General features: G+C 37.6%; 1 protein-coding gene across 1 annotated transcript; it reads left to right on the top strand.

The window, feature by feature from the left end:
* Positions 1-369: 369 nt before the first annotated feature.
* Positions 370-12,906, top strand: LOC145775233 (ras-related protein Rab-11B). The gene is made up of 5 exons (XM_082586485.1): positions 370-459; positions 5,253-5,448; positions 5,574-5,767; positions 7,244-7,324; positions 10,478-12,906. The coding sequence occupies exons 1-5, from the start codon at positions 420-422 to the stop codon at positions 10,621-10,623; spliced, it is 657 nt and encodes a 218-aa protein (XP_082442611.1). The 5' UTR covers positions 370-419; the 3' UTR covers positions 10,624-12,906.
* Positions 12,907-14,279: the final 1,373 nt, after the last annotated feature.

Below are 14,279 nucleotides of genomic sequence, written 5' to 3'. Positions count from 1 at the left end.
TCAAAGACTTAATTTGTTAAATCTGAAAAGAAGAGGTTAAAATTATTTAACTTTTAAGCCTAATTCACATTTAGCATCGTTCCAAGCTATTGGAACACCCTTGAACAGCTTTAAACCTTTCTCAAATTAGAGCAGAACTTCTTATCTGGCAATGCTAGCCAAAAAAATAATAATAAATATAGCCACAGCCAAAAAATAAACCATTTTTTGTTTAACATTGAACTAGATAGCCTATGGCATAAACTGTATAATAAAGCTGTAGACAGTACAGTTTCAAGCACTTTTTTAAAGGTATATATATGATGTTATTCAATCACAAAAAATTTGATAGATTTTTCACCATGTTGTTTGATGCTTTTGCAGGTTTATTTGTATTATATAATTTAGATAAGTTTAAGTACCGTAGTTCATCATTAAAAATGGGCAACAAAGATGACGAATATGATTATTTATTCAAAGGTAAGTACATGTTCACATTGAAGTAGGAACAATTTCTTGTGAATGTATTATTTATGAAGAAGACGTATGTTTCAAAAAGTTTGTTTAATTGTTTTTCAATCTCTTTTATTACGGTATAATATGTAGAATGATGTCATAATTTAACTTTACTTCCAGCTGTCCAGCTGCTATGTCAGACTGATGGTGTACATATAGTTAAAGTTGATATCCTTCAGTCATTATGACACATAATCTGCAAGGATATCACTGACAACAAATATGATAAAAAGTATCTGTCAAAAATACATATGGTTACATACTCTCTTGCTACAATATACATATTGGGAGCAGGTGTACACTGTACAAGTCTCCACCCTGGTAAAATATATCATGACATCACCAACAGGAATCGACCAAGACACATGGATTGAAGTGTGTGAACAGGGAAGCAAAGGTGATGTAGTTTCACCCTATATGTTTGGTCGATTCCTGTCTATGATGTCATGTTACTTTTTTTTATCAGGGCAGAGACTTGTGCATCAGCTCCAGATATTGTACAATGTACATGTGGAAAATTTAAACTCTATGTTTTAGAAGTTGTGTTTCAACAGAGCAGAAGTGTACAAATCCAAAATTGTAGGAATGTAGGATCATAGGCGCCGGGTTTTAAAAATTGCGGGGGGGGGCAAACTTTCTAGCCGACTGATTGCTTACATTCAAAATGCTGATGTTTGTTTGTCAGCATTGATGTTTGTTTGCGTCTATCTGCCATTGTATATCGCCAAGCTTTATAATGTAGGCTCAGGAGTCGAAATTCACGGCGGACATGTCTGCCGTCACAGCATGTGATGTCCGCGGGAAGTAACATCTAGATCGGTCATATTTGTCCGCCGAGAAATAGCACAAGAACTAGCGATACAAATCGTCATTGCATAGCACGAACATTCGAACAATTGTTGCGATAATATATTTTCCAGCGCATTCTAGCGCGCATCTAGAAAATGTGAATCCTGTATCCCTTAGCTTCCATTCAAGGAGGAAAACTTTCGATTCTTACGTTGCTTCAACGATTGATGACATTGAATCAGCGTAACAAAGGTGAATTCTTGGCTAAGAATCGATAGGAGTTCAGGTACTTCTACACTAATCACGCGCAATTTAGTTCACGTTTTACGTCACAATGTGTGGCTTTGATCTCCGAGTAATAACGATACGGCAAGGTTGGTTACTAAATTAGATTATACGAGTAGGCTATAACCGCAAGATGCAACAAAACTTGTTAAGTTTTGGTATTACAGTAAGAAAGAAAAGACCCAAAGAAAATTCACTTTCGCTCACATGACACGCAAAAATAAACTTAAAGAAAAAAGCCTGTAAAACTTTGCACAGCAGAAAATAGCGTTGGTGTAGAAATTTTCCGACTCCTGCCCAGGGGTGGAGGAACCATTTTAAAAGTAGGTGGGCCCAGAGGCGCAGCAGTCAAAGTCAATCCAACTTCTGGGGGGCGAAGCCCCCCAGACCCCCCCCATAACATTGGTGCATTCCTAATATTTGAAATCGTTTACACCAGGAGTCGGCAAGCTACGGCCCTCCAAGAAAAATCATCTGTCCGTCGCTCCAAATTATAATAATATGAGGCCAGGCCAGTGGTTTATTACAGTATAATCGAATGGAAGAACAAGTACTTTTCATTAATGATTTTAGTAGACCCCCGTCGTTGATTTGCAGCGTTTCTATTTGTATAAACAAAGAACTCAACAAAAAGCGCCATTATGACACAAAGCATATTATTTTTTCCAAGTTAATGGATCAAACAAGGAACGGCAAAGTTAATCTACTCAAAAATAACTTTACAACAGCAAATTTCTCTGTTACAAAGGAAAGGAAAACCAATGCATCAGAAAATTCTTCTGCTAGCTGCAAGCTAGCACAATCAATAACAAAAGACAAGAAATCGGATAGTGATGGAGAATTTGGGAAAAGGTGTAAGATGGATGTTATTGAAAACATATGTCCAGAGAAAAAAAACAAACTACTTTTCAGATATAGGCCTAAGTCTTTCAACAAGAATCGTAACTCGATGAAAAGAAGAGATATCGGAGAATGTAACATCTAGCAAAAAGTTATTGTATAATATCTACAGTTCTTCGCAGGGCCGTAGCAAGACCGCAGAGCAAGGGGGGACCAACTTTTTTTTAGGGGGAGGGGCCGAAAAAATTGAATCACTATAATTGTAGCTGTTGCTCGAGAATATTGGGATTTTTCCAGGGGGACAAGGCCCCCCCTGGCTCCGGCTGGCTATGGGCCTGGTTCTTCACAATGGCAATAGATGGGAGCACAGACACGGCAGATAAGCCTACAGTTGAGCTAGCAGTATTTGTGCGTGTAGTAAACAAAGATTTTGATGTTTAAGAATTTGTTCAGCTGATTCCCGTCAAGGATATTACTAGCCGATATTCTGAAGGCATTAGGCTACGGTACGTCAACGCCTTGAAATGGTATTAATTGCTACGGCCCATCAAGACCATGTAAAGTTTGGCTTTGGCCCGCTGTTAGAAAAAGGTAGCCGACCCCTGGTTTACACATTGCGTTTTCATAATTGCCTTTCGTGCCAACAGGCAAAATTTTCCATTTTTGGGCCGGATTTGGTCAAAAAAATTTACAAAATTGTTGAATTGCTCTAGGCCTATAGCGCTACAAAATGTGGCGATGTACACACAAAAAAATAAAGGCAACGATACACACACAGTTATAATACCACCTGGGAGTAATAATATGCAGCATTATACAATACCTGCATACGTAGGCCTAATACCACAGTTCTAACCATAGAGAGGATAGAAAATAATTATCTTGATTGATAGATTGCTCAACCAGTCACACGCAACCACACGTGCTGCACATCAATATGGACTCAACAGAAAAGTTTGAATATTGGATTTCATCATTGAGCTATCAAAGATAATAATCAAACTACTGTGTATCAAATGAGTGAAGACCTTTTTTTTGGAACTCCCTCTCTGATTTGCCGTTTTCGCTACCTTTTCAAAAAAATTTGGCTTTCAAAAGTGGGTGGGCCAGGCCCACTCAGTAAATAAAGTAGGTGGGCCCAGGCCCACGTGGTTCCTCCATCCCTGCTCCTGCCCAGAGCATTGTGACGCAATAAGCAACACGACCTCGTTCGGTGGAACGATCGACGGCTAAAACTGGTGTGTCCGCCGTGAGACTTAATTTGTCCGCTGAGATAGCTGCTCAGACCGGACACGTTTGTCCGCCGTCAACAAAAACGAATTTCGAGGCCTGCAGGCTACTTCGAATTATATGCTGATCACTTTGAACTTTGGCTCTTAATACGAGTAGATACTAAACTGAGCAAACTGCACCTCGTTATTGACACTCCCAAGAAAAAAAAAGCGGAAGAAATCAAGAAAAACGTTTTTCAATCATTGTTTGCTTCAATGGCACCATGCTGGCGTTTATCAGCTACCGTACTTCTGTTTCTTTTGTTATCTTAGGAGCAGCGCTCTTGTTAACAAGTAGATCTTTTAAATGAGATCGATCCGCAATGAAGGTCAAACTAACGCAAATCTGAACTTAGAAACATTTGATTTAGGATTTTTTTAATAATTTGCGGGGGCCAGCCACCCCGAGCTAAATTCACGGGGGGGCGCCGCCCCCCCGGAGTCGGCGCCTATGTGTAGGATCCTGATCTAATCCACCTTTTTTTTAAATGCGGATCCAAACATTTCTGGATATATCGGATCCGAATGGATTTCACTTTTAGAAATATATTTGAAAAAAACTTTTCACAACATGACAAGCTTTATCAAAAACTTCTTTTACCAACATCTTTTTTTCACAACATCTTTTACCAAAAACATGTTCATATATTTTGGTAAAAGATGTTTGTCAAACAATTAACAAATGGCATTTGCTAGGTATAGGCATGGCATGTACACAGTAACGCACACAGACGCAATGGTTCAATACTCTTTCCTGGACTGGAAGTATTACCAGGAGCATATCTAAAATTTTTGTTTTTATAAAAAGTAGTTCAAATTTAGGATCCGAATTCCATCAAACATTGAGTTCCAGTTGTGGTCCATATCTTGTTTCTCGGAGCATGTTCTTAGGTGCAGACTGCAGACAGGTAAGTGCCTGCCAAATAGGTGCACAGTATGGCATCAAGATATTTACGTGTGGCGCCTGGTCATTTATCTGCTATTTCCAATAAAGTCTTTTTCATTGGGTGTTTGATGGTAATACTACAGACAGTGGCATACACAGGATTTTCTCAAGGGGAGGGGCCTTTCAAGCTTTTTGAATCGACACGAAAAGAAAACAAATTAAAAAAACACCCATTTACAAATTATAACTAGCAAGTGATATTGTATAAGATTAGCCTACCATACTCAGCTTGCATTGACAACATTTTGTTAGTTTGCAACAGCTAGGTTACTCAATTGGATAGATTTTGCATTTGTAACAAACAACAATGATACAACACTCTTGACTTTTCGCATGTGATGTTTTACATAGATGACATAATTGGTTTACATAACGCAGTGAACCACGTTTATTGGGGATACGTTCAGTGGTATACACAGGATTTTGTTACAAGGGGGGGCACCTAAATAGTACTTAAATGACCAGGCGTCGCGCTTATATATCCTGATATCACACTGCGTGCACTGCATCTCTTTGACAGGCATCTAACTGTCTGCACTTAGAAGGCGTGGACCCCTGTTTCTGTGAATGCCTGTTACAGAGTTTGGTTTAACACTTATGTGTTGATGTCACATGTTCTCTTGTAGTTGTACTGATTGGTGACTCCGGTGTTGGAAAAAGTAATCTTCTGTCTCGATTTACAAGAAACGAATTTAATTTGGAAAGTAAAAGCACAATTGGAGTAGAATTCGCCACACGGAGTATTCAGGTTGATGCAAAAACAATTAAAGCACAAATTTGGGACACGGCTGGTCAAGAGAGATATCGAGCCATCACTTCAGCGTGAGTAATGTCTAATTTTCAATTTCAACTCATTGTAATTTGAATGTATACGACAGGAGTATATACCGACTTGTAGTTTGTGAGGGCTAATATAATTTTGTCACATTCTATTTGTTTTGTTGCAGGTATTACAGAGGTGCAGTTGGTGCTTTGTTGGTTTATGACATTGCCAAACATTTAACTTACGAAAATGTGGAAAGATGGTTGAAGGAGCTCAGAGATCATGCGGATAACAACATCGTCATAATGTTAGTCGGAAATAAAAGCGATTTAAGACATTTAAGAGCAGTGCCAACAGATGAAGCCAAAGCGTTTTCAGGTATTCAATATTTATCTAGTCGTTTAATATAAATAACTGAAATGTAGAAGCGATCATCTACCTGGCAGTCTGCACAAGGCTAAGTACTCGATGCCACAGAGAGCAATTTGGTTTTACTGATCGTAACATTCTAGCCTTGAAGACTATCCAATTATATGTTTCTCAGCAGCCTATTGCAGCAAGAATTGACAACAATAGACACATGCTTCGTCCATGAGGCTGGGTTACTGTGGGCTAGTGAGTGAGTCCAATCTCATTGGTGAAACACACGTCTTTTAGTTTCAATTCTTGCTACAATCGGCTGCTGATAAACATAAAATAATTTGAAGTTGATTTGATAATAACATTTGATTCTTTTCTTTGTTTGGTTTTTATGTAAAATGTGTATAACCATTAACCAAACATTGGATCAACAAATAAACCATTTTGACTGTTTTTTTATTATTGCCATAACTTTGGTGCTGTTGCTACAGTATATTTTCATGATGATTATACGGCTATGTTGCAGCCAGACACTTGAAGTAAGGTTTGAGAGTTACAGCTAGCTATGTCACATTTTGTAAGCAATTTCTAAAAGGTCTACTTTTGTTTCCTTGGTCTTTTCAAAAGTAAAGAACTAATACTATAGTTACTATAGTGTTTGTTGAGGTTACTAACAGTTCGGAAAACTTGTTGTAGTTGTTTTAGTGTTGTTCATTATTTAAGTTTGATTATACATACATCAGTTTGATCATTTGATGAATTAAGTATATAGCACATCATTTTTTGTGAATCTGCTCTTACAGTAGGGGGGTAATTGGCCTTTTTTCAAATCCAACTTTAACCCTGGTTTTTGGATACCACAGTACAGTATATTCTAAAAGACCTCTGGTAAAAAAAATTGAAATTTTATCCAAAGCTTTTGAAATTTATGGTTAATCACGTGTGGTACTGGTAGATTGACTACTTTGCATTATCCTGTTTGGGTTTGTTTGAGTTTGCTGAGCTCTGGCTGCATGCATTGCTCTATTGGTGCTACTTGTGCATGAAGTTTTACCATTTTTGTTTGTAGTATTGTCAAGCCAAAACAACTACAACTAGTTTCCCCGAATTGTTAGTAACCTCAACAAACACTACAGTTATTTACGTTTGAAAAGATTAAGAAAACAAAAGCAGGCCTTTCAGAAATTGCTCGCAAAAGCTGACATAGCTTAGCTAGCCGTAATTCTAAAGGCCATGGGTTGAAGATGGAAAAAAGATTTTTTTTTTCTACAGATTTTTACTAACAGGCTTAGATCAAACGAGTTTGAAAACAAAAGGAAAAAGCTTAGCCCGATTTGAATAAAGGCTAGAATGAAATAGAATTGAGTTTAAATAGAACAAGATTCTATTAAAACTTTTTGATTGTGGTACTTTCACCAAGGCTTGCAATTTGCAATTCAATAAACATAACTTTGATTGCAACGTTGGAGTTTTCAAATCGTATTGCTTTTACAGAGAAAAATGGACTTTCTTTCATTGAGACTTCTGCTCTTGATTCTACCAATGTTGAAGTAGCCTTCCAGAACATTTTAACTGGTGAGAATGTTAAGTAAAGAACATTATTGCCTTAGCTTTTATTTGAAAAGGCTTATTTGTAGTTCATGGTTTAAAATTTCTATTTTTTTCGCATTTTTTCTAAATCCTTTACCTGGCTTACCATTTTGAATGTTGTGCTGTGTAGGACGCATCGCATACCCATTTATGGAGCAGCGTTTCAGTAAATCACCTTTGTCCAACCCCTGGGTCGCATGCGGTTTAGTTGAAAGATTTGTTGAGCCATGTTATTGCCTCTCACATTTGGTTTTGTGTCAAAGTGATGCATTTTTCAATTTTCTCAAGTAATTTCCTTCCAAAGCAAACTTTTAAAAGGTTTGATATCGCATTTGGGCCGAGGGTATATCTTTTGCCATGCCAGATTGATAATGTTTTCCGGTTTCACCGAAATGTAGGCTACAGTTCCGGTAACTGGAAAGCAGCCAGACTTTGATAAGAGAAGGAAACTTTTCGCTCCACTCGCTGATTGGAGGATGGTACAATTGGTACAGTTGTTGATGATGTGGTCTCTGGTATGTTTTTGACCGTCACACTTACAGGAACAGGAAGATGTCGCTCCTCATTGGTGCGCAATTGAGCAGAAAATCCTGATGCCAGTGCAAAAATGGCACTCAAGAGTATCTTAATGACACACTACATTGAGACTGCTCAATGAAGAAAATCTACGGCAGTAGATTCGTTTGCAAAGTGTTTTATTATTTTTTTTTTGACATGCCATAGGTGTGTCCTTTCTAAAATACCAACTGAAATTTTAGTCCAGTGACGCATTTGGGTTCGACAAAGCTGCTTTATGTCTTTTTGTTTTTCTTTGTGATGTCTACTGTCAACTAACAGAATTGTCGTTGCGGTAACCACAAGTCGTCTTGCGTTTGCTATGATTGGGTTTCACTGGTTGGTAAGCGAGAAAACACACTCCCTTGATTTTCTGAGTTTTGTTATTTAACTGTTTCACTTAGTAATAAACCAAATTTAACCTTTTGACTCCTTTGTTTCGTTTCCAACATGTTGCTTTATTGTCGCTGTTTTGACATGAAACGCTTTGGGTCGAGTCATGTTGCCGTTAGAAACTCAATCGATTCCTACAATGTCCGTTTGTGCATTCTGTAATTTTTCATTTCTTAACAGGTGTTATAAATGCTTTTATTGGAATTGTCTGAGGTGACTTTTTATTTGATTGAAAATCACTGGTCGTGTGTACAGCTGTTCAGCGTTAACAAACAATTCTTCATCAACAACTTTTGACAAAAAGCCTCGTTTTGGCGTTACCTTTATATATACCAAAGAAGTTTATATGTGTGATTTTGAAAGTCCGTTTTAGTTCAATCGATAAGGTAACTTGTCAAATCTCTATTCAAGCTAGCAGTAACTAGCACTCTCATAGCCATACTACACCGCTATGTAAGCATTACGTCATGTTAAAGCTCACAATGTTTCGCTTAGTTCAAGTAAATGATTTATTGTCCTTGCCTACGCTGGTCGTCAACACCAGGTTGGCCGTCCGCTGTCTTGCATATCCACCCTCCACCAGTCCTCGAGTAGAAAATTAACTGTTGGCTTGTGATGTCGTGTAATGAACACTTTGCCTTTGGAGCATGTGGTGGAGATACAACACGCAATTATCACGAATTTCGTTGTTGTGATTACGGTGGTACTTGTGACTTGACTTATTACAAATTATATATCGTCATTGGCTGCTTTTCTTTTCTGGATTGACTTCCGTATGGTTTTGGTGATTTTGTGGACTTCTTTGCTTCAAAGGTTTTCGGTCTTCAAGCAGTTTATTTTTACCAAATTTTAATTTCTCATTTTCAGGCTGTTTCATAGTTAGCAACTCTCCTTCGTTTAATGGACAATGAGCGAAATTGAATGTTAGGTAGATTGTGTCAATAACTTATATTGATCAGCTTGCGCTAAACCGTAGATTTTCGTTTGAAAGCAAACATTCGCTCGAACGGAGTTGCCGAGAAACCTTTCATTTTTTTTTTTTTTTTTTTGGTGTGTTGTGCTGTAACCAACCCTCTGTGCCAACGAAGGCTTGTAAAGTTTAAATGGGGTTCTAAAATAGGATCTGTTCGATCCTTCTAACATCAACCATTGCTTTTGAAGTTTTTGACAATGCTGTACCACGTTGTGCACTTGAAGCGATCGCTTTCCTGACTCAACACAGTACTCGGTTCAAGAGTAAATTAAGACTTGTTTTGTACAATGCGCTTTTTTCTCTTAGTAAAGTGATGTCACGATAGGAAGACACAAAAAGGGAAACTATATACCTAAACACCATAATAGACTTGTCGTCTTCGTTTTTAATGAAAATTTAACTCAACAATGATATCGGAACGATTGAATGCAGCCAGCATTGGCATTTTCAACAAGCAATTAATAGCTCCTTTGCATCAATCAGTCGTCGAGCAACGTTTGAACTCTGCTATTCACAGCCGATTGTGCAATGTTTATACAACTCTTTCAGCTTGAACTTTGAAGTTGATTAACAATCACTTCCTTCAATTCAATCTCAAAATACTTCATCAATGCGTTGCAGAATGTTGCTTTTTTGTATTACTTTGGTGCTGATGACTCTCATAGAGCAGTCAGTACTATAGATTTCAATGTACATCGCTTTCTGCCTTAAATGGCTTCATTTCAGCTTGTATTGAGACAGATTGCACTTCAATGTGCAATTGTACATGGCCAGCTGTCTTATAGTTTGGCTACTATTGTCTGTGTCGGGATTGACTTGATTCTAGTCCACCTCTATCTGACGATCAAAACGAATCTGTATTTGTCATGTCAGCTTACAGAGAGCTCCATTGATGAGTCAGTGCATAAAACATATTCCACTGTGGAGCCGCAGTGATGTTTTGTGCCTCACCAACCACCATTTCAGACGGACTCATCAGGACACGTGCTGCAAATTTTTTTTACACTTTAGTCGAATGACCGACAAGATCACGAGCATTCGAGCATGCATTGCACCACCTGTACCGAAAATAACCGGTGCGGCGTCAGTTCTGCCTTTCGAAGAATGTTAATTGTTTTACTTACAATTTAAAAAAATATTTTTGTGTGTGAAGTTGCGGAGCACTGGAGCAGTAACTTCTGTTCGTGCTGCTTTTTCTGACAATGCTTTATTTTCAGAAATTTACCGGATAGTGTCACAGAAGCAGATCAACGACACACCGAATGATGACGAGCCGAAAGGTGGTCAGACGGTTGACATTGTTATTCCTCCCACCACCAACTCTGCTGCCTCGAAGCAACAGACGTGCTGCAAGAACTTGTAGTGTTTCGCTCCAATGTGCCGTCGTGCACCTTTCCAGTTCGTAAATTCCGTCATTTGTGCGTTGATTGGGCGTCTGGCAAGGTCGAATTAACGTAAATACTGGAACTTTTAGACTGGTCTTTGGTGTGTATACGGTTTTGGTATAGTGCGTCAGTAATGTCTGCTAACTAATTTCGACCAACTTTTTTCCTAAGAGTGTGAATTTTTCTTTCCGGCGTTTGTGTATTTGTATATTTCTTAATATATATTATTATCATGTGAATAGAAGTGTATATTTCACCCGTTTGGCAATTTAGAATTGATTGGACGTCACACATTTACAATGCTTAGCTCTCACCTTTTTGAGTGCGTTCATTGTTAATTTCTTTGTCAGTCGTCATATATAATGAACGAAAGATTTTTGTTTGTGATTTTGCCTGCAGTTTCAATCTTTGCTTCTATCGATGTATCGCACAAGTGCATTTTTCTGCACAACGTTTTGCTATGTTTGTTTCCAACAAAAATTAAAACACTTGTTTAGAATTGTAACTAAATCACTTACTTTACTTTTGGAAGTTAAATTGGTACAACCAAGCAACACCTTTTTGTCTATTTCGTTCAATAAAGATCTTTTAATTTTTTTCTCTGCCAACATATCAAAGCATACAGGCCTTTAATGTCAGCCTAGCATCTGACAATATCCAAACCATTAGTTTCGATTTATATTTGGTTGTGGATGATATATTTTGAAGTTAAAAAAAACTTGGAACTTTCGCCTAAGTGAGCATTTGAGAAACAAAAATGCAATAAAATAGCACCATTTTATAGACCGTTTTTGGCAATTAGCCTGCGCTACTTTGTATACTTAACGTTCCTTAAGAGTTCGGGGCCCATCGACATAATTAATAATTATGCTCTAATGAAACTTGCATTGTTGAAATATTGGTTTTTGTTAGTACCGTCGTGGAGGCTGCTGATTTTTGTTTAAAATTTTCGATTACTTAAATACGGCTTGACGCAAGCGTGATGGAACGAGCTATCGTGTTGCTGTGTGCAAACAAAGCAACCTTAAAAACCTAGACCCATCTTTATTGATTTATATAAATGTTTTTTAAGTCTGGTCACGGAATCACTATGAGTTAACATTTTTAGAGCTTGCCAACATGGCTACCATTAGAAAAGTAGATTTGGGTTTTAGCCTAAATCGACATTTCTGTTATCCACCTGTGATATTATTGCTCTGGCAGAGACTGTATTACTCTTGATTTTCATCAGTTTGTAGATAAACGAAATCACTAAATTAACTAGCTGCACCTAATACTTTTGCTCAACTTACTAAATTAATCGATTTATCTCGCCAATGTTATGTCAGAAACTTTATAGGCTACCATGGTTCAGAAAACACGAGTCTGACAAAACTATAAAGTGTTTACAATGTGATTATTTTGAAATGACACTGGATTCAACAACTTTTCTGTCAAAGATGGGACATCTCTTGAACGTGGGATTGTCATTTTATGCCGTATTGGTGCAATCTTTCTCTGTCAACCTTATTCTGAATGAATGATCAAACAACAAATCAAAATTGCATAACCTCAGGTCAGGGATCCGTGTGTCAGGTGTTGACTATGTTCTAATTGAATGCTGACCTTCAGTTTGGATTTAAAGTTGTGGCTTCTGGTTTTAGACAACTGTTGCTTTCATACTATTTACTGTTACCCTGTATTCAGATTAGTTACGTTCTTGTACAAATAAATACCTTGAAATTGCGCTTTTCCAAACTTATTTTTCTTGATTTAAAAATTGCAATTTTTTTTAACCGTCAGTTAATTTTGTCACGAATTTGCATCTCTCGAAACGGCAAGATTGGTTTTTGATGTTACTTGCCAGCGCTCGTGAAATCAAATATGCGAAAATATTAGTCAAAGTTCATATCAACAAACCGTGTTTAGTGGTAATCTTGTCCGTTGTCAGATGTCTACGAAAAATTAACAGTGGACTGCTTTAGTGTATGATAAGGATGTGTTTTTTGTATTGCTGTATTTGAGATACATTTATCATGTCCATCATTTATTCTTATACTCGCATTCTCCATCTTTCCAGCACATGAATATGACATTGGTCACATATGAACATTTCAAGTGGTTTTACTGATCAATGGTATTTGCTCTGTTTAAATTGCATTGTATATTCTCTTCCCAAATTAAGGTTTTAGCGATTGCATTTGCGATTTACTGGCAATTTAAGTTCGTGCTTTTTGAGCAAATTTACTTAAAACACGTAACGAATAACAATGCGCCGTCAATACTTTGTCATTACTGGACAGATTTACAGTTGGTAAGGTGTAGCCTTACGTTCAATGAAAAATTGTCGGGCGGTTCTCATCATAGCCGTACGAGGCAGGGGGGGGGGGCAGCCGCCCCCCCTGTTGTTTCAAAACGTCGCAAATTCGGGCAAAATCTTGCAATTATTAGAGCAAAAATTGCTATTTGAAAAGCTACAAAATTGCATGAATTAAGAAAAACTATAAATTAATATCTATTACCTATCAAACTAAGTAGGCTACAGCCTCTTATTTGCACAAGAAATGTGCCGCAAAATTTTCATTTGGCACACCCGTATTGATGTATTGCATGGTGATCAAACTGTAGTACTATTACGAAATGCATTTAACCAGCTGCATCATGCCAATTTGGGCAGCCACCAAAATATGTTTGTAATACTTTTGTGAAACTACCCAAATCAAAACGCAAAATTTGCTATATAGCTAATTTTATTAATTTTCACAAATGCATCGTGTTGATTTGGGCAGCTGAAAACATGAAATATTCTGATGAAACTGATTAGTCTGTAGATGCAACTGCCCAAATTAGCGTGAGGCAGTTTCCCCAAAATGAACAAATTCATTAATTTTTCCCATTTACATAACTGTATCGTTTAGATTTGGGCAACAAAAAGTATGAAATTATCTGATCATAGTCTATTTATAAAACTGCCCAAATTGGCATAATGCAGTTGCCTCGGCATCAAAATTTACAAAGTCTTTAATTTTTTTCATAATATCCATAAATGCATCATCTTGATTTGGGCAACTACAAAATATGAATTTATATAAATCTGGTGAATACTTTTATAAAACAATTCGGATGGAGAGGGTACAGTACTTTTTCAACCATAAACGGACATAGCTAAGCAACACCAGCAACATTTCACTGAAAAAATTTTTGAAGTCTTGAAGCTGTTCAACATCGCCTACCTTAACACGAAAATGATTTGTTCTTGATGAGAAGCATCGAGAGTGACATTTACAATGATTGAGAAATACTTGGAACTACGCACTTCATTTAAGAATTTGTTGATTGTTTAGTACTTTAGTTGGTACATTTTTACTTTAGTACTAAAAATGGGCCCCCCTCAAAAGTGCAAAAACAAAAAACTACTCGTTTTTCCTTTACAATGTTTTGCTAGGGGGGAAACTGGCCCGACCCCCCCCCTCTCTCGGAGCCACTGGCTACAATAGAAAACTTCTGTCCTTCTGCCCCGAACCAAAATATCTTGGGAGTGGCACTAGACAGATCGTACACATACTGCCACCATTTGGTGCCACTGCGCAAGAAAATGACATCCCGCGCTGCACTACTCAAGCGCCTGGCAGGCTCCAGCTGGGAGGCGAGTGTT

This window comes from Aplidium turbinatum, chromosome 8, assembly GCF_918807975.1.
Source record: "Aplidium turbinatum chromosome 8, kaAplTurb1.1, whole genome shotgun sequence".
NCBI lineage: Eukaryota > Metazoa > Chordata > Ascidiacea > Aplousobranchia > Polyclinidae > Aplidium > Aplidium turbinatum.
Note: the sequence above shows the minus strand (reverse complement) of the source record. Positions and strands in the feature narration are given on the sequence as shown.

Bases quoted from the DNA above. Each gene is read 5' to 3' on its own strand.
- LOC145775233 (XM_082586485.1), top strand. From the start codon at position 420: ATGGGCAACAAAGATGACGAATATGATTATTTATTCAAAG. The intron at 460-5,252 runs GTAAGTACATGT...GTTCTCTTGTAG, and splicing joins ATATGATTATTTATTCAAAG to TTGTACTGATTGGTGACTCC. The intron at 5,449-5,573 runs GTGAGTAATGTC...GTTTTGTTGCAG, and splicing joins TATCGAGCCATCACTTCAGC to GTATTACAGAGGTGCAGTTG.